At 39.4% G+C, this 25429-nt stretch overlaps 1 protein-coding gene across 1 annotated transcript; it reads right to left on the reverse strand.

Annotated features, from left to right (window-relative positions):
• Positions 1–6065: 6065 nt before the first annotated feature.
• scn2b (sodium channel, voltage-gated, type II, beta) lies at positions 6066–19798 on the reverse strand. The gene is made up of 6 exons (XM_080460433.1): positions 19518–19798; positions 10330–10490; positions 10036–10252; positions 9054–9246; positions 8409–8476; positions 6066–7048 (listed from the first exon to the last, which is right to left on the reverse strand). The coding sequence occupies exons 1-5, from the start codon at positions 19597–19599 to the stop codon at positions 8467–8469; spliced, it is 663 nt and encodes a 220-aa protein (XP_080316559.1). The 5' UTR covers positions 19600–19798; the 3' UTR covers positions 6066–7048; positions 8409–8466.
• Positions 19799–25429: the final 5631 nt, after the last annotated feature.

Below are 25429 nucleotides of genomic sequence, written 5' to 3' on the forward strand. Positions count from 1 at the left end.
AATATTCCATAATCTCATCTCCTTCAAAATGTTGCATGTGTGCTAACATTGCATCGGGTTGATGCGCGGCTTGTTCAGCTTGAAAAGCTGAATTTAATACTCTATATTCACAAAGTCACCTCTGACTGATTCTCAGTGGAGCAGCTCCAGGTTACCTCTCCTGATGAGATGAGTACACTGTTTGGCTTCCTGAGTTTGAGACCCATTAAAGCTCATGTGTGATATATTGCAGGGCCGTCATCATGGTGTGAATACTTCAACTGCACATGCAAAATGAAAAATACCCATGTTTTATGTTAAAGGTACTTGCACGTTGCAACAAAATACAATGCGAAAGTTTTTTATTTTTTTTATAATTTCATTCAAACAGTGAAACTTCCATGTATTTTGTATGTACAACAGATATACTGAAATATCTCAAGCCTTTGTTTGATAATCTTCTCTTAACAGTCAAAGTAATTAAAAAAAAATTATAAATCCAAATTGCAGAAAATGTTTTTCCTATATCCTATTTCCTACCAAGTTATAATTATCCCAAACAACATTCCTGAAAAAATTATGTTTTTATGTCACAAGTATTAAAAAATAAAAAATAAAAAATCAAGACATTTTCATTTATCTTAGTATCTTGTCCCCCCGATGGACCTGCATTGGAAGACTGCAAGGCAGCACAGTGGTGGACGTGTTAGCAGTGTTACAGCAATAAATGTGTTTGCCCTCCTTGCTTTGATCTGCCTTGTCTTTTAGTTTTTTACTGGCGATATTACTGTTATTACACAGATATTACACAGATAGTACTGTGAGGAACCAAAGTGTCAGTCTTGTGCTGTTACTGGCATTATGTGTCAGTAGTTGCAAGTCAGTAGCTCATCAAGTTCTTTCAGATTGTCCTGTCTATATGAGCACGATGAGACTGATGTCCAGGTTTATCCACACCAGGAATGTCATCCGATTCAGTCAATGGATCATCCATTTCATCTGGTCGATGGATTCGATAGCCACACTAACCAAGCCTGTATGTCTTAGTTCAGGAAGAAAATCAGGAAGGGAATATAATTTGTTTAAGAGCAGCGCTGTTGACTGCATCAGCCACCGCAGTATTTGTCGGAGCGTGCGCGATGCGCCGCACGGTGCCGTTTACACACCAGACATGCGCACAAAGCTCGGACAATGTAAAGTAATCTGATGTACTTTTACATGGATTCTGATTGGATCATAAATCGAGTTATGCCACCTATTAGGCTCCTACTATAATCTCTATCGGATAAAGTCAGTCTAACCAGAATGAAATTGCCGTTTCATTGGGTTACTTAAGGTCCATGTAACCACAACCCCTGTTTTAACTGCTTCTTCAGTGAAAACTGAGAGTGACTTGAGCTGAAAAAACAAAGCATGCATCCATATTGATGGTTGTACAAACAGACAAGTAGTGACGTTTTCCTAGATCTTTATTCAAAATACAGAATGTAATGATCGCTGCTTTTCCAGAGGCAACACAGTGCAAGCATTAGTTTCGTGTCCACTAACATTTAAAGTGATACATGTGCAACAATCCAGGGCAAAAGATGTGGATAAGATAATACACACTTGTGAATCTGTCCAGGACACAATATTAATGTTCTTGTTCTGTTTTTTCGATTGAGGAACTAAATATACACATCACACAGACCTATATAAGACACCATGTTGTCAACAAAATATTTCTGGTATAAGCTTCACAAAAATTTGCCCCAAATGTTTACCTGCTGTCGCTCCACGGGTGTCAACAACCCTGCAACGTAAACATGCATGATTACACAACAATGTCCCAAAGAAATGTGACAGAACTAGGACTCTGCAGTCTAAAGTGTGCCGTTGAAAGGCTTAACATAGAAATAAATCACCACTTTATTGTTCTTCACAGCATGTATTTTTTATTATTTTTTTTAACAAATGTTATTACCCTTTATGATGGAGGAAGCACATTTTAGTCTAATCTAATAGTGTGATGCCAGAGATGTGCTTTTAACATTGCAAAAAAATAAAAAATAAATAAAAAATCACAAAGTACATCACTTGTAATGTTGAACAACAGATAGTAAAGTCATAAATGGTGAAATTCAGGGAAAATAAATTTAAGTGTGGCCTAACACCCTTTAAGGATCTGTACACAGTTTGTTCAACACAGACAGAAACCAGTACCAGTATCACCAGTCGTACACCAGCAATACAGGCTCCATAGAGACATCACTGTGTGACACAGCTGGCCTGTTATCACAGTATAGTTAAAACATCATTAAACATTCAGAGATTAACAAAGCTCACATGCTGGATGGACATTAAAGCGTGATCAAGTATTTCACGATGAGTTGTTTTTTTTGTTTTGTTTTGTTTTTCCCCCACGCATTCGAAATGCTCCAACCAAAATGCATTACAAACAATAAGCACGCATTCAAATGTCATCTCACAAGTTTGATTACTTTTAGCTCCATTACATTCACATGCTCTCCACTGTGATTGTAGGAGAATATGTGTCACCGTGTCTTTGTGCAAAACCGGATTTTCAGTTTTACACATTACTTTTGAGGTAAAGGCATCACTTTGGAGACGGGACTAGGATATAGTTTTTAAAACGTTTATATAGTAATCTGCTATTATATAAAACACTAAAAAGTGTGTGTGTTATGGTGGAATGACTCATTTTACTTCTTTTTTTTTTTTTTTTTTTACTCTTTAAAATAACATCCAGCTTAAAAAGATATAAGATAAGTTAAAAGTGTCCGAAAATAAATATGTTCTTGCATCATGTCGAACATTCAAGATTTAGCTTTAGGCTGATATTTTACAGGGAGCAAAGGATTAAGGGCGGAGTGTGACAGAATGTATTATATGGCTAAAAAATAAGAGACGCATGTACATATAAAACGTTTTTCTTTTTCTTGTTTTTTTTAAGACTTATAATTTCATAGATGATACAATGTCTTTGTGAGAGAAGGTGAACACCTTAGGCATGCTCTGGATTACATCGCTGGAGTTTTTGATATGCAATTTTGGACATGCATCCATGGCAGTATAGTACACTGAACATGCTACTACTTTGGTTGATAATTACACTTCATAGATGAACCTTTTGCCTTTGAGCTCAGTCAGATGCAATTGTAAACATTTTGTACTTGCACGTAAATCCTTGGTATTATTTCTGAATTGCGGTCTGCTTGGTTTTAGCTTTTCTCTGTGTGTGATAACGTGTAATGTAAGTACTGTCGTCTGCTTGGACAACCTTTAAAAATTACTCCATGGGTCATTATAAAGGTTTTCACTCACGTAAATAGTACGATTGTGGGTGCAATGCAAGTCTTGTGTTTTATTTTAAATTGTCTCTGATATGTTTTTGGACAAAAAATGTTTGTCACTGACAGTTACTTCCTGCGAAACATGTGCAAATGTCTCAAGTGTGTCCTGTGGTGACAGATTCAGATATATAGCGTAACAGCATTTACCGAGCTCCAATATGTGTCTGCTAGGAAACATCTTGTGTCCAGGCACTGAAACATGTGATAGTGCCACACATGATGGACAAACGTATACCTTAGACGACATGACATAGTGTAATACACACACACACACACACACACACACACACACACACACACACACACACACACACACACACACACACACACACACACACACACACACACACACACACACACACACACACACACACACACACACACACACAGAATATAGAAATTTGGCTCAGCTGGCTTATCATTGTATTGAATGTAAATCTCAAAATGCTCAATAAGCATCTCACGGCATGTCGATTAGTGCAGTTATCCGTTAATGTGACTGATGTATAGAAATGTGAGCGTATCACTTTACTTTTACGATGACGCTCAACAAAAGCAGCTGACAAACAATGGGAATGGGAAATACGTCTGAAGAAGAAGGTCCAAACAATGACGTTGGTCGTGTTTTGCGTGCCCTTTTTCACATGATATATTTTGACATGTCGCAAAAGGAAAAGCACAAGTCAATGGGTGAGAACGAGAGGGGCATAAGTGGCAGAATGGATAAATATCCACAGTCTGGACTGTTAATAGGTAGACAGTCAGCTATTTTGTTTTCTAAATCTGTCTTACTTACTGTGCTATACTATACTATACTATACTATACTATATTTCTCACAGTGATTGAAGCTACTTCACCAGCAGACAACACAAAACACATCAAATAAATGTAATTCTATATCCTAGTAAAGTACGGCTGCTGGCTCTCACGCCAGTAAAATTTCTGCTATTTACACTAATATCACACACAGCTTGTATATGTCATGGGAAGTATCAAATTTTGATTGATGGCTGACTTCCCAATCAATTTCCCATCAACTATGTAATTTTTAACTGCTGTTGAGATCCAAAAGCTATAAAAATAAGAATTATAGGCATGCTATTCAAAAATGTTCACTTTGAATATGGAAGTAAGGTAGTTAGGTCAGTATATATGGGGCTGCTGCTGTCGTACCCATTAACCACTACAGTTGTTCACTATAGCTTCTTCTATCATTTTCTGTTGTTATCGTCACATTACATTCAGTTCAGAAAGTATGTGTTTTAATAAACAATTAATTTTACATTGCACTAATCTCTTATCTGATTGATTTTTAGTAAAAACCTACAGGAAATAAGGCATGCTAAGAAAAGAGACATTTTAAAGATGATGCACTTATGGTTTTGTCTGAAGATCAACATTTGTCTAAAAATCTCTAAAACTAATTTTGCAATAATGTTTGAATAAATATAGGGCGTTTTTTTTTGTTTTTTTTTAACAGTATGATTCTTTTTTTAAATTATTATCTTGAAATTATTATTATAAAACAAACAGTTTTCCCTGTTTGGTGGTATTTTGATTCAGCTTGTTTTCAAAATTACAGAAAAGTTAAAGAAGGTAAAAATGAAACACAAGTGGTTTACATTTTCTACCACTTTGTCATTTACACGTGTGTCGTGTCATGTGTCCGAAATAGCAAACTTCTCATTTCTTAACTCGTCGTAATCTGTGACTAGATGATTCCTTGTCGAAATTTAAAAAGCTCCAAAAACTAATAAAACACTCTGCATTAAGTGCATATGGTAATCCATGTCCATGTGTGGGATTGTAACATTGAAGATGCACAAAAAAAAGTGGTTCATCTCTGTATTGGTCCCCCTGTAACGTTGGTGCGTTGCCACTTATGCCTCTTCTGTTTTGAGCCCTTGAGGTGTAATTAATAATATTCATTAAGGCTAAGTTTGATTTAGCTGCATTATTTCGAGGGTCCTGAAAAAGTATTTTCCGTCTAACTGGGTTTCTTTGGAATCAAACCCATGTTCATTCATATTCTCTGTTTGCAACGGGACACAATGCACTGTGTGATAGTCAGCAAGCAGGAAGGACCAACAATCACACTATATGACAATCAAGTGCACATGCTTAGATGTAAGTGTAGTGAATACAAAGTGATTTCTGACAGAGCTGTCATTGTGACTTTCAGAGTTGAATAAAGTGGAGTCTTTGTTAATGTCATTTGCAACCCATGTGCTTTTCCCACCGGGACAAATCAAAATGTCTGCTCGGATAATGTTCTACACGGATGCAAAGTATCAGGTTGACATATGAGGAGACATCATTGACAAACACAATATGCATGATTTGGCTGACTAATCGAGTAGCTGCTGTTCTTTGTATAAGACATTTAATTTAAGCCAATTCAAATGTTTCTTTTTCTTTTTTTTGGTTGCCATGATTTTTATTATTTTTTCTTTTTTTTGTGCCTTCCCTTTGTCATCAATGTGCTTTGACTCGGTTTGGATCTGTCTCTGCTTTTCCTCTCTAATAATAGGTAGATATGCTGCCAATTTAATCTCTTTCAACGGTTGACAGATCATCTACTGTGGCTTTTAGTTTTAATTCCTTCCAGAGCTCTAGAAACTTTTTATATATATATATATATATATATATATATATATATATATATATATATATATATATATATATATATATATATATTGTGTTGCTATTCTCTTTTTCTCTGATTGATTTTTGTGAAATGGTGTTGTGAGTCTAGTCAGGCTGACTGGGTAAGGGCTATTTGTCTCAGCACCTGCTGACATGAAGACTGTTTTCTGGGTCTGTCTCCTGGATTTGATCTGCTGTGGAATGGAAAAGGTGCATGCAGATGGGTTTTAAGTGATTAAACGACTATGGTGCGGTGTTCAATCGGTATCCGAAGATATCTGCAATGTTCTGTGCTACATGCATTTCCTGTATGTCTCGTGTACATGCAAAATGTGTCAACTCAATTCTGCATGTGATTTGTTTAGCACAGCTACGATGACTGAATGGATGCCCGACTTTGGATAGATGAAAATAAACAATATCTTTAAGTTGACATACGTAACTTTAAGGCAATGCTATAAAACAATAGATTCATGTTATGTTAAACCAAAATATTTAACCTAAAACAAAAGTCGAGATAATTTTATCTTTCCTCAGTGCCAAGGTGTTTCTACAGGCCCGCTTCATCAATAAAGAGTGAGTGCAACAATCACATAGTGAAATTATGTCTTTTGTTATTCAATATGTAATATATTCTTTATTCAAAATATACCCTGGTATCAATTTTTAGTTCATATCGCTTAGCCCTAACCTGTCTTATAGTGTACTATGAAAATGGCATTCAGTATTATGAGTAAGACTCCTAATTCTGTTGAAATTGACTTCAAGATTGAAATAAAAATCATGTGTTTTTAGTGGTTAAATCCCTGACTTATTTCAAGAAAAGAAAAAAAAAATCTCACACTGGCACAGGTAGAAATACACACTCTCACATAGAAACATTCAATGCACCTCTCGCACACAGACACACATACACACACACACACACACACACACACACACACACACACACACACACACACACACACACACACACACACACACACACACATGCAGATGAGAGGGAAGTGTCAGTGAACTATGACTTGAGCAGTGGTTCCTGGAAATCTTCAGGATGATGTGTGTATGTCTGAAAGAAAAGAGAAAGAGAAACATGTTAAGCGCATCTCGTCATCCAGTTGGTAGAAGCCCCAACAAATAAATCTCCCGGGGGATAAAGCTTGAAAGTAGAGGCATTTAGGACACAACCAACACAGTGTAGAGAATACACTGTTCTATCCATGCCTATTAAGATATACATATGTAGTTGGCAGAGTTAGTACAGGAGCCTGCAACATGGATGACCAGAAAAGTTCATTTCGATACAAAAATAAAAATAATCTAAGGCCACAAAACATAACATGGCATGTTTAGCTGGATTCTGCTCTACTCTTATGCAGAAAACACATAAGTAGGCTAATAATAAATAACTATTTAAATGAACATAAGGTAGAACCTTTAAGCTTAAAAAGGAACGAAAACCCCACTTATGTCACAGTCCTTTGACTGAAACATTTGTATTTATTATAATTACTAGTGAAGCAACTTTTTTAAATCTTACATCACTAAATATTCAGACACTACTGAGTGTCAGAATTGTGACCGCAGATTAAAAGTCAGGGTTTTTCATGCAACAAAATGAAAACTGAAATAGTTGAATAACTCCTTTTTTTTAGAGTGAGTAGATCGAGTGTCTGATCCAGTTTCTGATTTTGCTCTTTGAAATCAAATTTTTTTGTGGCAAAAAGGAATTCTTGATGTACTGACCGACATGCTGTGGAGAGCTATCACTGCTGAGAAGCAGCACTTTATCAATTTGATTTGATTTGAGCTGGGAATAGTATTTTATTGTGAGCCCCAGTTGTCTCTGAACTGAGTGAGAATTAAATTATTTCCTTTGAAATAAATCCCATTGTAGCATTACAGTTGATCAGAGCAATGCAAGTCAGAAAAGGATGTGTCCAGTAAAGCTTGCCTTGTGTTGGCTGATTCTTAATATACATTTAGCCATTATGTCATATTCTGTTCACAGATACATGCTTCTTTCCAGTTGTCTCACAGCTCAGGTGTATGATTTTCTGTCAGCGTTGCCAGGTAAACCCGGAGCAGCTTTGAGATGACTGTGCGCAGTGTGACATGCTTGAGTAAACAGTCTCCCCAGTGCAAACAAAGTCACGCTATTCTTGTGAATACAATGCCGCATTACGTTTTTTTTTTTTTTTTTTTTTTTATCTGAATAAGATGGAAGCTGCTGTGCTTAAGTTTGACCCGCAATGTCAAAAGAAAACTGAAACAGTACAAGAGACAGCAGATCTGTATGTACCAGTCATTGAAATAGTGAGCAAAACATTTTTTTCCTCAATGCTATGAAACTATAATTGCAACATCCAGTCGAGCGCCACAGCAGACATTGTATTTGCAATGACCAGTGGAGATGTGTCGTTATTTACCAGATGCAGTGTTGAGGGTGGGAGCTCCAGAGGCCACTGGCTCAATCACTTGACCCAGCTATGGTTGTCTGAAAAGAAAGGAGGAGCAGGACAACAACAATCTTTAGTTAGGAACTAGCCCAAACCCAATCTGTGAATTTCCGCGTGAAGAACTGTTAAAAAATAGATTTAATCCCTCTGTATTCAGCGCAGAGAGAAAACCAGTGTGTTTTCATGAAGCTAGAAATGTAATGTATATTGTCTAACAATACTACTAGTTACTCTATATCACTTCAGTAACTACCTTACAGTTGTATACCTCTGCTGCATGATGTGATTTATATTTCAATCTGTAATCGAATTTATTCAGAAGACACTCTTCAGAGATTGGTGAAATGTGAGGTCACAGTGACCCTTCACTTTTGGCTACCAAAATCACTTCGTCATCACGTAAGCATGAACATGTGTTCCAAATATGATGAATTTCCATCACAGCGTTCCCGAGATAAGGCATCAGTGAGAACGGGAAAAAGCTGCTGCTGCTGCTGCCAGGCGCAAATTTATTAATCTTTGTCTGCCACTGGCATTTCATTAACTACTGCTTTATCTCCACGCTGTTGGTGGTTTTGATTTCAGTTATCAGAAAACGATGTTTAATTTTCTTACTTTGTTCCCTCCTCTGCAACACCCTCTGCATCCAGTTTCCCTTCCTCCTCCATTTTTTCCTCTGAGATCAGCTCCTGTTTCCGGTGTCGACGCAGACATTTCACCACCACCATGGAAAGGATGAGCAGAGCTAATGCTCCGCCCACTGACGCTCCTATTGCAACTGCAATGGTTGAATCCGTAGGGGGCGGGACTGAAGAGAGGAGAGGGTTAACTATTTTGTAGACAAAGAATGGAGACAAGTGCAATGCTGGCTAAAAGCTCTACTGGACTGATTAAACAGAGTGGAAAGAAAGTGCTGCTGAGTTAGCCTGTGTGTGTGTGTGTGTGTGTGTGTGTGTGTGTGTGTGTGTGTGTGTGTGTGTGTGTGTGTGTGTGTGTGTGTGTGTGTGTGTGTGTGTGTGTGTGTGTGTGTGTGTGTGTGTGTGGGAAAGATGCTGAGGGACTAAGTCAAACCTCTTGTTACTCATTAATAAGTAAGAAAGTAAGAAGCTGACTCATCACCAGCACATCCTTATGCTCTGGAAAGCAGTTAGTCAGTCAAACCCAAGTTTGTTATTTAAAATTAGTGTGCAGACTGTGGCGCAAACATTTCTCTTGAATATACTCGTGTAGCTTGTGCGCGCTTCCGCGATTATTACCTTTGCCAGCGAAAGTTGGGCGAGAAGGTTATGTCTTTGTCTGCGTGTATTTCTTTCTTTCTTGGTTTGTATGCATGTACGTATGTATTTGACCAACTTTACGCAAAAAACTATTCACTCGAATCACATGAAATGTTCAGGACAAATGGTTTAGATGTTGGGACGTTAACGGCTAACCGTTTCTGAATAAATAAATTCGAAAAACTACGACAAAGATTTCCCATGCAAAGTGGATGAGAGCGGCACCTTTAAGTGCACCTTAAGGCAAAGGGTGTGACTTGTGTTTTGTGTTATATGCATTAGTTTTACTAGTATTGTCTGTATTGGCGTCAGTTGCTTACGTTCAGGGACCACATTGAGCTTTATGATGCCGTGTCCTAGGATGCGGTCGGGGGGATTTTTCACATAGCAGTTGTAAAGCCCGTTGTCTTCCTGCTGAACATCTGATAGTGTGATTGACAGGTCATTTTTCACCAGGTTTCCAGCGAACATAACCCTCTCTCCGAACCGTTCTGAACGGAGAGGCACCATTCCTTTTTTTCGATTGTACGTCATAAACTGTGAAAAGAAAGAAAACAAGAGATCATAACTAGGGAGGTAGATGCATCAAGCATTCAAAGTTGTTGTAAATTTACCATTTCCTCTGTATCGTTGACTGTTTCTTGGAAGGTCCAATTCATTGCAAAGTTGAACTCATCAATCTTATAACAGGAAGTGAATGTGCAGGGGATTTTGACTGTTGTTCCATTGAGTGCATTAATAGAACTGGGCACAAGCACATCCATGCTCGCACAACCTGCAAATAAAGAACCTTAATGTTAGAATCATTTATAAGGTCGTGGCGCGCGATCAGAGCAAATACAGACAGATACATGCACTCACTTTCACAACTGCAATTTAGAGTTTTCAATAATCATCAAACGCATGATGGAGGAGAAACCTGGAGTACACAGAAAGGAAAGAAAATAAAAGGAGACCATGTAAACTCTGCATTGAAAGACCCCCCCCCCCCAAGTCTTGACTCGATCCATTCATTCATCTTCGTTCCTGCTTAGTTCGTATGGGGTCATGGCAGCAGTATAGAGCGCGAAGAAGCCCAAACATCTCCGCCCCTCGCAGCTCCTCTGAGGGGACCCTAATCTGCTCCCAGACCAGAGATTTTTCCAGCGAGTCCCGGGCTGACCTCGGGGCCTTCTAAAATTCAGTCATGTGTGGTATACCTTCTAAGCAATGCGACCAGGAGGCAACCTAATCAGATGCCCGAACCACCTCAGCTGGCTCCTCTCGATGTGAGCCGGTAGCAGTTCAACTTTGACTAAACTCCTTTGACTGATGACGGAACTCCTCACTCTAATACGAGGAGTGACGCCTCCCACGCTACAGAGATAACTCAGTTCAGCCACTTGTACCAGCAATCGCTCTCAGTCGTAACCCAAAGTTCATGACTGTAGGTGAGGGCGGGGATGGAGAGAGCTTTGCTTTACATCTCGGCTCCCTCTTCACCACAACACTCCGGTACACTGACTGCATTTCTGCCGCTGCTTGTCTGGCCGATTTCACAATCCCTCCTCTCATCTCTTGTGAATAAGGCTCAGAGATACTTAAACTCCTCCACCAGCAGAAGGTGCTCCCCCGTCCTTTTCTCGTTGAGACAACCATGGACTCATGGAGGATGATGTTGTCCCCCACATGGATACCACCCGCTGGCCCCGCCACATGATGCCCTTCTGCACCCTGTGCATGAAGTTCACGACCAGAAGGAGCAACAAGGTACAACCTTGACAAAGTCCAGCACCCACCTTGAACACATCCCACTTAATGGCGACTCTACAGACACTAAATGACCTGATAGCCAACAGCAGCAGGCCTGGTACTCCATGTTCCCTACGCACCCCCAATAAGACACAGTCGTTGTCCTTCTCCGAGTCCACAAAATACAACACTGTCGAACTCCCACACCCCCTTAATGATTTGTGAGACAGTAAAAAGCTGGTTTGTTGTTCGGCTCGGACTTGAACTGGTTGTTTTCTCGCTTCATTCATTTGTTAAAAACGGTGTTATCATATTTGCATTTAAAAAGCTTATTAGATAGAGGAATTCTCATAGTGATTATCTAAAACACATCTGAAAGTCAATTAAGGTGGTGAACGAGAGCAATGTTCTTTAGCTGTAGATAAATTAGTTTCTATCGTTACCAAGTTTCCTAAAAGCGCAAATAATACACTGAAAGTGATGATTCAAATATTTATAATGTTCTACAGAACAATTTAACTTCCTTCTTACACGAAATACGGTGGGCTATTAAATGGCTTTCTACTGGTGACATAATTCACTTATAGATCTTTAGGTATGAAAAACTGTCCGAGTTGCATCAATGATTTTGTTGCTTTGTAACAAAACAAACATTTGTACGCTGTTTGCCTGCCTTGTCAAACTTCACCTGAGATTTTGGTTCAGCATTGTCGGCTATGGCAGGAAGTCAGCGTAAATGTGTAGTCGACACCAGAACCTGAGTTGCACTAATACGTATAACTTCATGCCGCAACACCACAGACAGCTATAACTCTCAAATGCAAGTAGAAATGCATTTCTGCAGAAAAACCACTGTTGTTCCACAATGGCCCAATCACCAAAATGGTCTGCTCTATTATAGCCACATGTCTTTCAGGGGGGAATCCAGAGCAAAGGTAAAAATGCTACTATATGGGGAAAGCATGAGGACAGTGCAGTGTCAAAAGTTTTTACGAATCAGAAATATAGAAATGACAGACATGAATTATTCAGTGTCACTTCTCTATTATGGGTATTAGTTTTCCAAATGCATATTTTGCTTGATTGGGGGAGTATGCTTTATTTGTCATGCAAAGCGTGCAAAGACTGCAGCCGATTGTGATTGAATAGAACTACGTAGCTATATATTTGTTTAGTAAAGCTTTAACACATCAGCGACTGTTTCGGTTTTAAAATCCTCAAATCAAAGTTAAACGTATACAAAAGAGCATAAAGTGAATTGAAATTAAAGTAACGTTTAGTCTTCTCCTCCTACCTAACATCATGCCTGAGCATGGGCTTGCACTCCCCAGTGGAATCTGTGCCTCTCTTTCAGTGTGTGTGTGTGTGTGTGTGTGTGTGTGTGTGTGTGTGTGTGCGCGCGCGCTACATGGGTGCATGTTCGATGGGACTCTGCACCATTCTCTCCTCTGCAGTCGAGTGTTTCTGGCTCCCTTCCCACTACTGCTGCACTACTCTACAGGCCTGCCTCTCTGCACCACACACACACACACACACACACACACACACACACACACACACACACACACACACACACACACACACACACACACACACACACACACACACACACACACACACACACACACACACACACACACACACACACACACACACACACACTCCTACATCTCCACCCTCTGACCATATATATAATTTACACACACACAAATTTCCATGTGCACAGTCTGTCACAGTCAGGTGTCTAGTAATGCAGTGCAGTACCTGCCTCGTGCTCTCTCTCTCTCTCTCTCTCTTTCTCTCGCTCTCTCTCTCTCGCCTCCCCTCATAAACGTGCACAAACACACATGCATTCACACCCTCATACAAGGTGTGCATTGTCAGCAGTGAGCTGAGCGTGCTGGCTGTGCTTTGTCAATGTCATTTCAGCATCCTGACCCATCTGAACACGCAGCACAACACACGCCGCTGTCACGACCACGCACGCATGTGAACAGTGCTTGCATGTAAGTGCCATTTGCCAATATAAGTCACATGCAGATATATACAGCAGAAACAGTTTGATGCAGGCTTTGGCTTCTGCTGACTCAGCAGTCCTGTGGATAGTGAGAAAGAGAGGCAGATGCAGAGACTTGCTAACAGATGAAATACTGCAGTGAGGCACCCTCGTGTGACTCCTCCCTCTCTCTGCCCCTCCCTCTTGCCTCTCTCATCTTTGTCCTCCTCTCTTGCCTCCTCTCAAGCCCCATTCCAGCTACCTCAGCTTCCTAACCTCTACACAATCCTTGAAATAACACAATTCTGCTCCTCTCCCGCTTAGCTTTCTTGTAGCCTGAGCATTTCTTTGTCTTAATCCCCTCAGTTTCCCTCAGTTGTCCTTTTGCATCACAAGGTCAGAGCAGAGCAAAAGGTAAGGTGAGTTACGTCATCCTTCCTGTGACCTCTTCTTGTGCACCTTTTCATTGTTAATGACACTGAAATTATGTACGGTTTAAAGAAAAGCTTCAGTTAAATAAAAATAATGTATTTAACGAACTAAAGTTGCATCTCTGCTTGCATGAAAGCAAATCAGCAGGACACTGGCTTTTGTTGCAATGATTGGCAAAACTTTACAGCTTGGCACCAAAACATATCCCATCACCAACACTTTTCCAAAGGTGCTTTCCTCAAAGGATTTAGCAGAAATCAGAGAGTTCTTATTTTAAATCAGCGGCTCAGCACTGGGATAATCCAGGACAGTTCCAGTGTTTATCATAGAGTATTCTTTCGTACTGGTCTAGGTTCAACTTGCCCTCTCCGAGATCTTAATTCAATTAGGCATCTGTGGGATGACTTGAACAAAGCTTTTCACAGCAAACATTTCCTGACGAATAAATTGTGAAAACCCCAGACAGCATCCTCTGAAGGTTTCTTCTATAAGTGATTTAAAGCTGCTTTAAGGGCTCAAAGGGCTGATGCTCAGTATGAAGATTATGTAAAAAAAATAAAAAAAATTAGTTCCTGTGAGCTTTTTTTTTGTTGTAACTATTTATGAGGCCTGAGCAGTGCAGTGTCACTTAGATAAGACGTCTTTTTCCCCCTCATGGTGGCCTCACATCCTAACATCACAATAAAGCACCAACAACCAACTTTAGGAACTTTCAAAGATGCATTTGTACATCTGTTTGTGCGATGGCGGCCATCGCAGGATGCCAGGTGCCAACCACAGATGTGATCGGAGATTGGCTGGATTCTGAAGGAACTCAGTGACGTGTGGTATTCAGTCAGGCAGGGCGTGCTGGTGGTGAGATGATTATTTGTTTTCTCTCTGCCACTTGGCACCTATAAAGCTTGATTGTGTCATAATGTGGAGGATTTTTGTGCGAGACTAACGTTTCACCGTAAATCTGACCAGAGTGAAGAAGCAGTAGATTTTCTTTAGTGTGAAGTGATTCAATGGACAGCGCACACAGCTTTGTGTCTAGTATGTAAGCCTCAGCATGCTGCCTTGAAATCCTCGACTTTTGGTTCAGTCATGGTCTGAGGAGTTGGGATTGTCTGTAGCGCCCCCTGCTTTGGAGAAAGTCACATTGCAGCCTGCAGACTGCAGCATCCTCAGGCCGACGCTACAAAAAGAATGACTGCTGGTCGGGATTCCTTGGGGTGTTGCGGGGATCTCGTGGGGATAGAGAGGCTTTTACTCAGATTATACCATGGCGGGACTGAGATTAGAGACACTCTCAGAATTGTTACACACACACACACACACACACACGCACACACACACACACACACACACACACACACGCACACACACACACACACACACACACACACACACCGTGTGCCGTTCCTGCATTCCTTGTATGTATGTCACTGCAGTGTGAGAGTTATGTGAACACACTACAGAAGAGAGACCAGAAAATAAAACTAGTTCACAGGCAGGTAGCTCATTGTCCACTACAGTGGCTTTATTTCTCAGCAGTGCTGTGAGACTACATGAGCCTTCCACTCTCCTTCCATTAAATATAATTGATCGTATTGACTTGCAGTTTCAGTAAGATGCCTTGAAAGGTACTTCCTACTTAATATCCTCTGCTCTCCTCCACTCTTTCACTATTATGCATTATTGACAACCGAGCCTTGTTACGGTTGAATCACAAAGTCTGATTTAAAAGTACACTTTGCAGACAGATTTGGATCCTTCAAGCAGCCTTGACAAAAGACTCGGCGGAATTGCAGCAGACACAAGCTTGTTTTGTGTTCACCGTCGTTTGGGTAGTTTTAGCAACAAGCATCAGCAGAGTAAGCACAGTGACACACGATCATGATTTAAAAACTCACTAATCTTTGAATAATCCTGCCTCTCTGTCAGTCTGCATACTTGTTAAAAGCAGTTAAATCTAGTAGGTACAGTAAACACTGTAACCATTAACATTTGTAATATGAAAAAAATATATCCCTTATTCTTCAGGATATCTAATTTTATTTATTGGTTCAGTTTGGGGCCTCCCCTGAAGATAATAAGTCATTTTCTTTTGCCTCTATTGCATCACAATGTCTTCAACAGACCAACATTTGTGTTACCATTTTTTTCTTGAGTCTTAAACAAACAAATATCATTCATCAATTTGTAGGATAGGGAAACACTGAAAACTCCAGATTTTCCCTACGACAGTTTAATTCCCGCTTCTTTATCCCATTTTTCTTTAACATGCAGTTTTTTGCTTTGTGAGGTAAAATATGTTTAAATCCTTCCATGACTTCAAGTTGGCTTTGTTTTACAGTTGAGTTAAAGCTCCATTAAAGATCTTAGAAAGTTCAGACTCAATTTGCTGAGATTGAAAGCTTTTAGTACTTCGGTTAGTAAAGCTGTGTGGTAGGATTCAACACATCACTGAGACGTCTCATACTTTTATTTAACAACCTGTGGTTGATTGGGAAAAGGCACTGCTGGGATTTGAACCCAGGATCTCCTGTTTACTAGACAGGCGCTTTAACCAACTAAGCCACAGCACCTGTAAATGGGAGGTGAACATACAGTAACTTCTGGTTGGCACAGAGTCAGGTTTACTGTTTACTGAATTTAGTATGATTTCATAGATGAACATGATTTACTGATTTTTACAGAGGAGTCTGGGCGTAGCTGGGGTAATTTGATCTCTGGCTTTTCTACTCCTGCAAAGTGTGATCGCCCTTTGGCCTGCTTGAAGACAGCACCACTGAGTTTACTTGTAGGCCTCCTTGTGTTGTTCTGCTGCCCTCTAGTGTTTGTTTTTGTGAATACTAATTCTGCTGTTGCTGAGATTGCTCGCAGAAAGAGAAAAAGAGAAAATATTGGTGGGAAAACAGAGTAGAGAGAAACATCCACAGGGATTTTCTCTTTTTAGAGACTTTGGCTGTTTGTTTGTTTGTTTTTTCTGAAGGGCAGCACTGTAACAGAATGAATTTAAAACTGAACGCATTCACATTTGAATTATACAGTGACCGTGCTTTACAATATTGTTGTTTAGAGGATAAAACATTCCTCCTTTCATCTCGTGTGTTATTCCAATATGAATCACCATGGAGGGATATTACTGAGAGCACAGAAAGAAACATACATTAAAAACTATTATAAGAAAAGACACTTGGATAAAATCACAATTTGGAAATTTAGGATTAAGAAGCTTACAAGCATTAGGTATCCTCAGTACAGAAGAATACCACCTTGCAAGGTTTGAATGAAAGTAAATGTCACTGAATAAAGATTAATTTGGCTCATTAGTTCATGTTTTCTATTAGAAGTATCTCATCATGATGTCTGCATGTAAGACACAGAATACAAACAAAAGGAAATGTGATCACCTTTATGTTTTCTCTTGGAATTTTATACAAGTTAGTTTTTGTGGCCTGTTTCAGAAGCATCTTTATTCAGCAAGCGGCCTTTGCTTGTGCCAGCAACACTTGGCCAAACATTAGGGGTTGTCAAGCTCTTTCAGATCTCCATTAAGTAAGAGCAGAAAAGCATAATACAATACATATATATATATAAAACACGTTCATTTGATGTACAATTTTCTGAGGTCTTCGACAACTAACCCTAGCAGTATTGCTTCATACTGAAGCTTTTGTGTCATGAACAAAGTAGCATTATTATCGGCATCGCTGCCCTCTGCTGGTCAGATTTATATCAGCGTGTTCTCTTATGGCCCAGATCTCTTATATTACCTTTACAGTTTGAACAATCCTCATGAAGGCTGGAGTAGACCCTCTGGCATGTTAGTCATGCCATCGCCATATCGGTGTCTATTTATTTTGCTGTTTCCGTCTCCAGTGCTCACCACTGCAAGTGACTGCAATTTGCACCATGGCTGGTTTTTGTCTGATGACACATCCGCGGCCTGCATTTATGTGTCAAAAGAATGATTTGTTTTCTTCACTTCACACAATTCAAACTTTGCTGCATATGTCCTCACAGTGAGTGGATTAGCATGTGCAAGGAAAATGATCATGACAGGATTTTTGGGGCGTCCTGATTTACTGACTGAACTATTTCAACAGTAACAGAACAAACCCAGAATACTGCAACTATGGTGGTTCTAAAGATGTTAATAAAGTCTATTCTCTTCTGTCCCCGAATTATAATAAATACGCATAATGTATAGGGAAAAATAATTTAAAAAATATGTCATCTTCAAATGTTTAGAGAGTGACTGAAATTATGAGAGTGAAAATCTCCAAACGATGCATGTTTGTTTAATTTTCAATGCCGTTCTGTCTCATGTTCTCAGGGCTCATCCACTGGACAACTAAAGAGGCCAATTTCCTGTTTGCAGTGCAGAGTCATTAACTCACCTCACCAACAACAACAAGAATAAAACTTGTGAAGATGTTAAACTGACTACTATCACAGGGGTGGGCACATAAACTTGGACTGATTCCTGATCTCTGCTCAATATGAGTGCATCTCTTAAAGCAAAATGTTGCATGATTTTTGAGAGCTACAGTTCTTTGATTGTTTTATCTGAAGGTGGTGAATCAATGTTAAACTTTCAATACAGTGTGACTACGGGTAAAGATACACCCAGAAGAATGAACTGAGAACAATAAAGCATTTCCCACTGATCCCCCAATAAGGGACTTCCAAAAGACCACGTGTCCCCGAAAGCTGTCGACCAAAGACAAGATAACTTATGTAGTAATTCATCTGAAATCAAACAGCCTCAGATAATGCTGTTCCTTTTCAGTAGTAGTGAAAAGGAACAGCGGACATAATTCCACTGGTCAGGCCTGAGTGCGTTTTAGTGCACTGTAAGTGCAATAGTAAACAGGAAGGGACGGGAGTGATGGCAGCTCAACATACTACTGCTGGCTTGTATAATCCAAAGGCTGTCTTTTATTCCTAAATCTGCAGGGGAGCACAGGCTTCAGGCCTGTGGGATGAGTCTCAGTTTGTGTGAGGATGTTGAGGATTTGAAAAGATGTGTGTCACGCCGTGTGGAAGATTGTTTCATCTTAACACACTTCTCTCGTCTTACATGATTAAGTTCATTTTTTTCCGCAGCTCTTCGGCCTGCCTTTATGGTCATGTTCTCTTAAGCTCATGATGTTGGAAGACACTCATATGGAGGTGCGCCTGCTACTGGGTACAGGTGCTATAAATATCAATGGCACATTGTTAGCTCAATATTAAGGCCTATTTCTATCTACCCATGTCTTGCAGCACACACACAACACAGAGTCATGAGGTAGTGATTACCATCATTATATGCGCGGGCTAAGCCAACATTTATTTATATATTGTGCATTCACAGCAGAGCATTCATTTAGCAGCCAGCAGAGGAGAAACGAGTGGCATTAATATAATCAACTCATCACGGTTGGGGGCACGCAGGAAAATCTGTTTTTTTATATATACATTTATATATATATAAATAAATGGGCGGCCTTAAAGAGGAAGAAAAAACGCTGGTTTCCTCGGTCAACGGATATTCTATCTCACAATGCACCCTATTATTCCCCACACAACACCCAACCACCACCCATCATCGCAGTGGGAACCGGATCCCAGATCCCGGTGATGGTGTTTTGTCGGTGCGCTTTTTCTTACCGGAGAGCGACAGCAGCAGCAGCAGCAGCGCGCTGCCCAGCTGGACGCCACCGCTCCGCTCCTGCAAGAGGGAAGAAGACATGTTCTCTCCTTCTGCTTTACAAAAGACAAAAAAATAAAAAATAAAACGATTATAGCTGTAGAAAAAAATAGAATACAATAGATTAAAAAAAAAAAAAAAAAAGGAGCTTCAAGTTTGCTCCCTTGTGCGTGCGTTTTAAAATGCTATAAAAGAAGCGGTATTTTGGTTTCAGAGGCAGGACATGGCTGGCAGTGTCTGTAGCCTTGTGACGGTTGATCTCGTGGTTGTCGGTGTTGTTTGTGGTGGAGGAGGGAGAGACGGGCGGGAAGAAGAAAAAAAAAAAAAAAGAAATCAGCACATGTACAAGTATCGGGTCGCTTTTTTATTATGATACGCAATTTATAAACCGCTGTTTCAAATGTCAGATTACTGTAGTTTTAAAACATTGAGTTTTTAATGCTTTTTTTGTCAACCAACTAAAGGAGCGTAATGGAGAAATAAAGTCACTGATTCAATGGCTCCACTTTAAAGGCGAAACCACTTTTACACTGGACAATAAACAAACACAAATACATTCACTGCAATTCCAATAGAAGGAGGTTAATACTAGAATGTAAGTAATAGTATGTCGAGCAGGGATCGACACCTATGATCATGATGTCGGCCACAAAAACCCTGTCCTCTCTACCAGATTATAACAGATTATTTAGATTTAATGCGTTTTAGCTGCTAATTTAAAGGTAAGGGCAAAGTGGAGAGTTGTCAGTCACCGTTGTTCAATCAGAATGCCTGCATTTAATCATTTCCACATTTCTAAATTAAATTTTTTATTAATATCAAGTTGATGACACTTTTTTTTTTTTTTTTAAACTACGAGCCACATAGGAGACAGACATGAGCTGCACGTGGACCATGCAGAGAAAACACCATCAGCATATTTGATATATGACTGAAAAGGCTACACACCCACAAGCACAAGCTGAGTACATTTAAAAGATAAAACTGCCAGCTACAATATAAAAGCATATAGATTGTATTGTTTGTACACTGATTTTCATCTGATTTATATTTTCTCATTGATCTCCTGCGGGCTGGTCAGTCTTATGTGGACAGACATAAAGACATAAACACTCATTGATTTTTCCAACACTGCACAGACGTTTTTACACTTGTCAGAAGTCAGTCATATGAGGAAAATTGATAACCCTTTTAATAGCACTATTGAAGTTCAAGTAATAGTAGGAAATGATGTATTGTATAGTATAGTATAGTATAGTATAGTATAGTATAGTATAGTAGTTTGTGTGATGGTCTTTCCACTGAGAGTAACCAGGCAGCTGTGCAAGACAAACCAAAAATTAACAAGTTTCTCAACTATACCTATATTTCTCTTATATCCATTCTTCCTGGGTGGGAGGGTAGAAGAGAGGAGGAGGATGGTGGGGAAATAAGAGGCAAAAAGCAAGCTGGTGGTTAGAGGTGACACCTTTTCATTCATTCCTTAATTTAATATCCTGCCGGTCAGAGGTAAAAAGGCCAAGAACCATTCTCCAGAGTTCCATTTTGTGACAGATAAAGGAGAGAGGTCAGAGTGCAGGATGGACATCAGTGATGGCTTTCTGTTCGCACAGTCTGTGGTATCAGTGGGTGTGGAAAAGAGGAGCAATGGTGGGCAACTTTGGTTATCGAGCACTCTGAACAATTTCATCTTTAATATATAAGGCCAAATTGTGAAAATGCATCGATGTAGATGCATGGATATATTCTCACCATATTGGGATGCGGCAAGGAGAGTAAGACAAAAACCAGTGAGTGATGGAGGGAGGTCACTTTATGAGCAACCTGGGCAGGAAGAGAGAGTGGGAAAAAAAGAGAGGATGTACTTAGTGGAGTGGTTTGAGCACATTAAGCCATTAAGGCATGCAGTGTTGAGAGGGAGAGAAGGAAGAGCATGAGCTTGTTCTCACTCTGTGGTTGAGCTGAAACACTGTTGACCACAATAAGGAAATACCTGCAAACTCATTGTCATCGCTGTGTGGTTGCTGTGTTTTCCATCGGAATCCGACAATCTCGTAATCGGAAGGTTGCAGGTTCAATTCGGCGTAAAGTGCTTTGGAGACAAGCAGTGGAATAGTGCCATGCAGGGGAAATCGCTTGATTATGTCTCATCCCGTTTTATCTTTATGCATGAAGAAGGCACCAATAGCTCACTTTGGTATATGTTAGCGTTAATGCTGTATTTGATATTTGCACTTTTAAAGTTTAAAACCTTGAGATATGAAATTGAAAAAGAAAAAAAAAACGTTGGTTTGTCCAATTTTAAAAATCATACAGACATGAAGAGAATGTACTTGTAGTAAAATTAAACAAACGGGACATTGATAGAAAAGCTGTTCCACATTTTAGAAAGTTCATGCAATCTACAAATAAGTGTTTGTGTTACATTAGAAGACAGCGTGCAGAGTGAAAGAAGATCCTGGATTTAGTAGCAGTAAAGGGAGAAAATAAAATCTTAATTTAGCTCAGCAGCAGTGTTGATGGTAAAACTGGATATCTGGCTTCTGTCACAGCCTCAGGGAAGAAAAATATCAATAATAGCTATTATGTGGCAATGGAAACAGTTGTCTCTATGACAACGTGTAGTGATAAGATAAGATAAGATAAGCTAAGACAAGACGAGACGAGACGAGACGAGACGAGACGAGACAAGACAAGACGAGATAACATAACATAACATAACATAACATAACATAACATAGGACAGGACAGGACAGGACAAGACAAGACAAAACACGATACATCAGAAATATCAGGACATTATGACTTGCAGGTTATATTGACATATCCAAAAGATTATCAATAATCAAAAGTGAGGAAAGCAACAGCGTTGCGTCAACATCTGGTTTAGTTTCACCAGTTCAGTAATGTGTCGTGCAGAAACAATTTGACCTCAGTTATTATCATCATCGCCACCTGGTTTTGCACTATGAGGACGCGTATTAAAATGTTTCACACACGCAGCTCCACAACAGAAACACTCTTCTTTCACAGACTAATCTTGTTTCTACATTCTGCAGAATGGTGAACGGAGGAAAACTGATTGTGAGATCATTTTTCTGGGCGCAATAGTGAAATAAAAATAACCCCCCCCCCCCCTCATTTCACGTCTCCTGTTGTCAGTCAGTCTCCTCAGCAGCTTGTTCCTCAACGCCACAACAATTATTTTCTTTTTTTTTTTTTTTTCTGGTCAAAAGCACAAAGTGAGTTTTCAGGCTGTTGTCATGCCGGTTTACAGTCTCTTAAAGATCATGAGTTTGATGACAAAAGGTCAAAAGTCAAGGTCACTGTGACCTCACAAACTTTTGTTATCATCCCTCTGAGTGACCATCATGTAACGTGAACTGAAATCTCTCACAAACAGTTGATTAGCAACTTGAGGTGTGAATACGAGGGCGACTGTTTTTATTTGATCTGTATTTTGTATTTGTGATAACAGAGCTTCAGAAAAATGATTGAAGATAATTTGAGACAAAATCAATAGATTTGTTTTGTTAATTTCTCTCTTCTTTTTGCAGGCTGGACCAGATGTTGTATACTGTATGAATGTGTGTACGACGAAGGTAAGATGTTGATGAATGTAAAAGATTTATAAACGTTTAGTGTGCTGAATAAAGAGTGTAGGATAAAGCAATTTCAGTTGTAGAAACAGGAAAAAAAATAGGATTAGTGGAACATCATTGTGCTTTTTTTAGATCACAATCATCATATTTATATCATGTGCCTCTTTGCTTATAGCAAATTCTCCACTAAAAAACCTCATCTACTCGCTCACTGCCTGCCAAACATGACATCTGCTTAAGAAACGTATTCCTTCATCCCATTTTCTCTTAAACATGTTTGAAGACGCTTCAATCCAAAAAATCGGCATGTCCAGACAGTTCACCTCCTTACTTATTTATATGTGAGTCAACCTAAAAGTGCTTCCGTCCATCTGCATGCCGACGATACTGTTGTGTATTGTGCTGTTGCTCTGGTTTTCAAGCAATTACAATGTGTATTTGATGTCATCCAGTCATGATGAGAAGAGCTCAGACTTCCTGTTCTCCAACAAAAATAAAATAGATGTTACATCACCCCGTCTCAGGAGGTTCTCTCATTGAGTTTGTGTGCTCTTACAAACATCTGGATATAAAAGCAAAGGATGAAATAAATGATGTTTTATTTTTACTGCGAGGAAACGGCTCATTGTTGGCACTTTCGTCCCTCTTTTTGGATGATGGGGATATTCTATATATAAATCCACTGGCACTTTAACTTCACTTATCATATTCAGTTTTTATAACTGGGTGTATATTCCTTGCCCAACATTACACTTTACCATAATTTTTGTAATGATACAACTTTATAAATCCATTCTTGGTATGCAATATCCATATTTATCCACCTACATGCTGTTTAAACACAAAGGTCATAACCCACGCTCTCAGAACGTCATCATTCCTCTCCGTGTGAAGAAAAACAGTTCGGCATATTCTGCCCCATCAACCAGAAATCAATCTGGTATTCTGCTGGCTCTGTGGCCATGGTGCTGCACCCATATATGGCTGCACCGGTAAGACAGTAAAACAACAACAACAACAACAACAACAACAACAACAACAACAACAACAACAACAACAACAACAACAACAACAACAACAACAACGAAGTAAACAAAACTGCATTATTTACGTGAATATTTTTTTATTTTATTTTAAATCAATCACTTAATTAAATTAATGCATTTTTTTGACAGCACTATTGCAAACCTCATATGATCACTTGCTTGATCATGTCCTACTTATATTTTACCTGTCTCTCTATGTAAGGTTGTGTTTTTTGTGTCTTGCCATGTCTCTCTTGAAACTACAACATGTGCCTCAGTGAGATATGTGTGAATTTAAGGGCAAATAAAAAAATGGAAAAAAGAAAATAACAAAAGGCTGAACTTTTTTTTCGCAAACTGATAACACACATAAAACTATGGCATTTTTAATGATAAGAGACATTTAAGACCTTTTTTTGTGTGTCTGAACTAATAAACAAAGGGAGCTGTTTCCATTGTTAAAAAAGCTCTGAACAAGAATGAAATATAATAAATATGAGTTTTAACAACTTCACATGTGAATCAAAAATATAAATTCACTATTGTTGATTGGAGGTGAGATTAGCTCGTTTGCTGCATGGCTGTTTTATTTAGGATTCTTACAGTAAACATATAGAATGACAGTAATTGCCACATCACTACTCAATAGGTGAAATACCTGTTATCCATGTGAACCTTTAGTAAACTATGATGCATTTTGTTATTGGGGAAGGCCGGGTACGCCCTGGACAAACACACTCAGGGGCCAGGTTAGAGTCTCTACTCAACCTCTAACACATGTTTCTTTGTTTTTTTTGGTCACTGTGGGTTTACACTGGAGAATCATGACTAACACATGCACAACCCCCACATACAAATACTTGAAAATGTAAAGTCCTGAAGTCAAAGCGGGAATATTCTCACTGAGACAAAGGTGCTAACCACCTCTCTCGCATTGTTTCATATTAAGAAGAAAAAAGTGTTTTTAAGGTTTTTGTTTTTTAAATAAACCAGATACCAGATGCCAACCAGCTCTCAGCAGCATAAGACGTCTTCCAGGAGCTGCCGCCTGCGTGCGGTAACTGGGGAGACCATGGGCCATGACAGATTTCTCCAGTGGCTTGAGACATGATGCTGCGCTTGGTTGTCAAGTAACCTGAAGAAGACAAAAACACTGAGAAGAAAAAAACGGGGTCGAGTGAGAAACGGGTGAACAGAAAGAGAGGAAGGAAAAATGAAGGCGATCATCCTGAGTCTGAGTGATAA

Source organism: Lipophrys pholis, assembly GCF_963383615.2.
Source record: "Lipophrys pholis genome assembly, chromosome: 3".
Lineage (NCBI taxonomy): Eukaryota > Metazoa > Chordata > Actinopteri > Blenniiformes > Blenniidae > Lipophrys > Lipophrys pholis.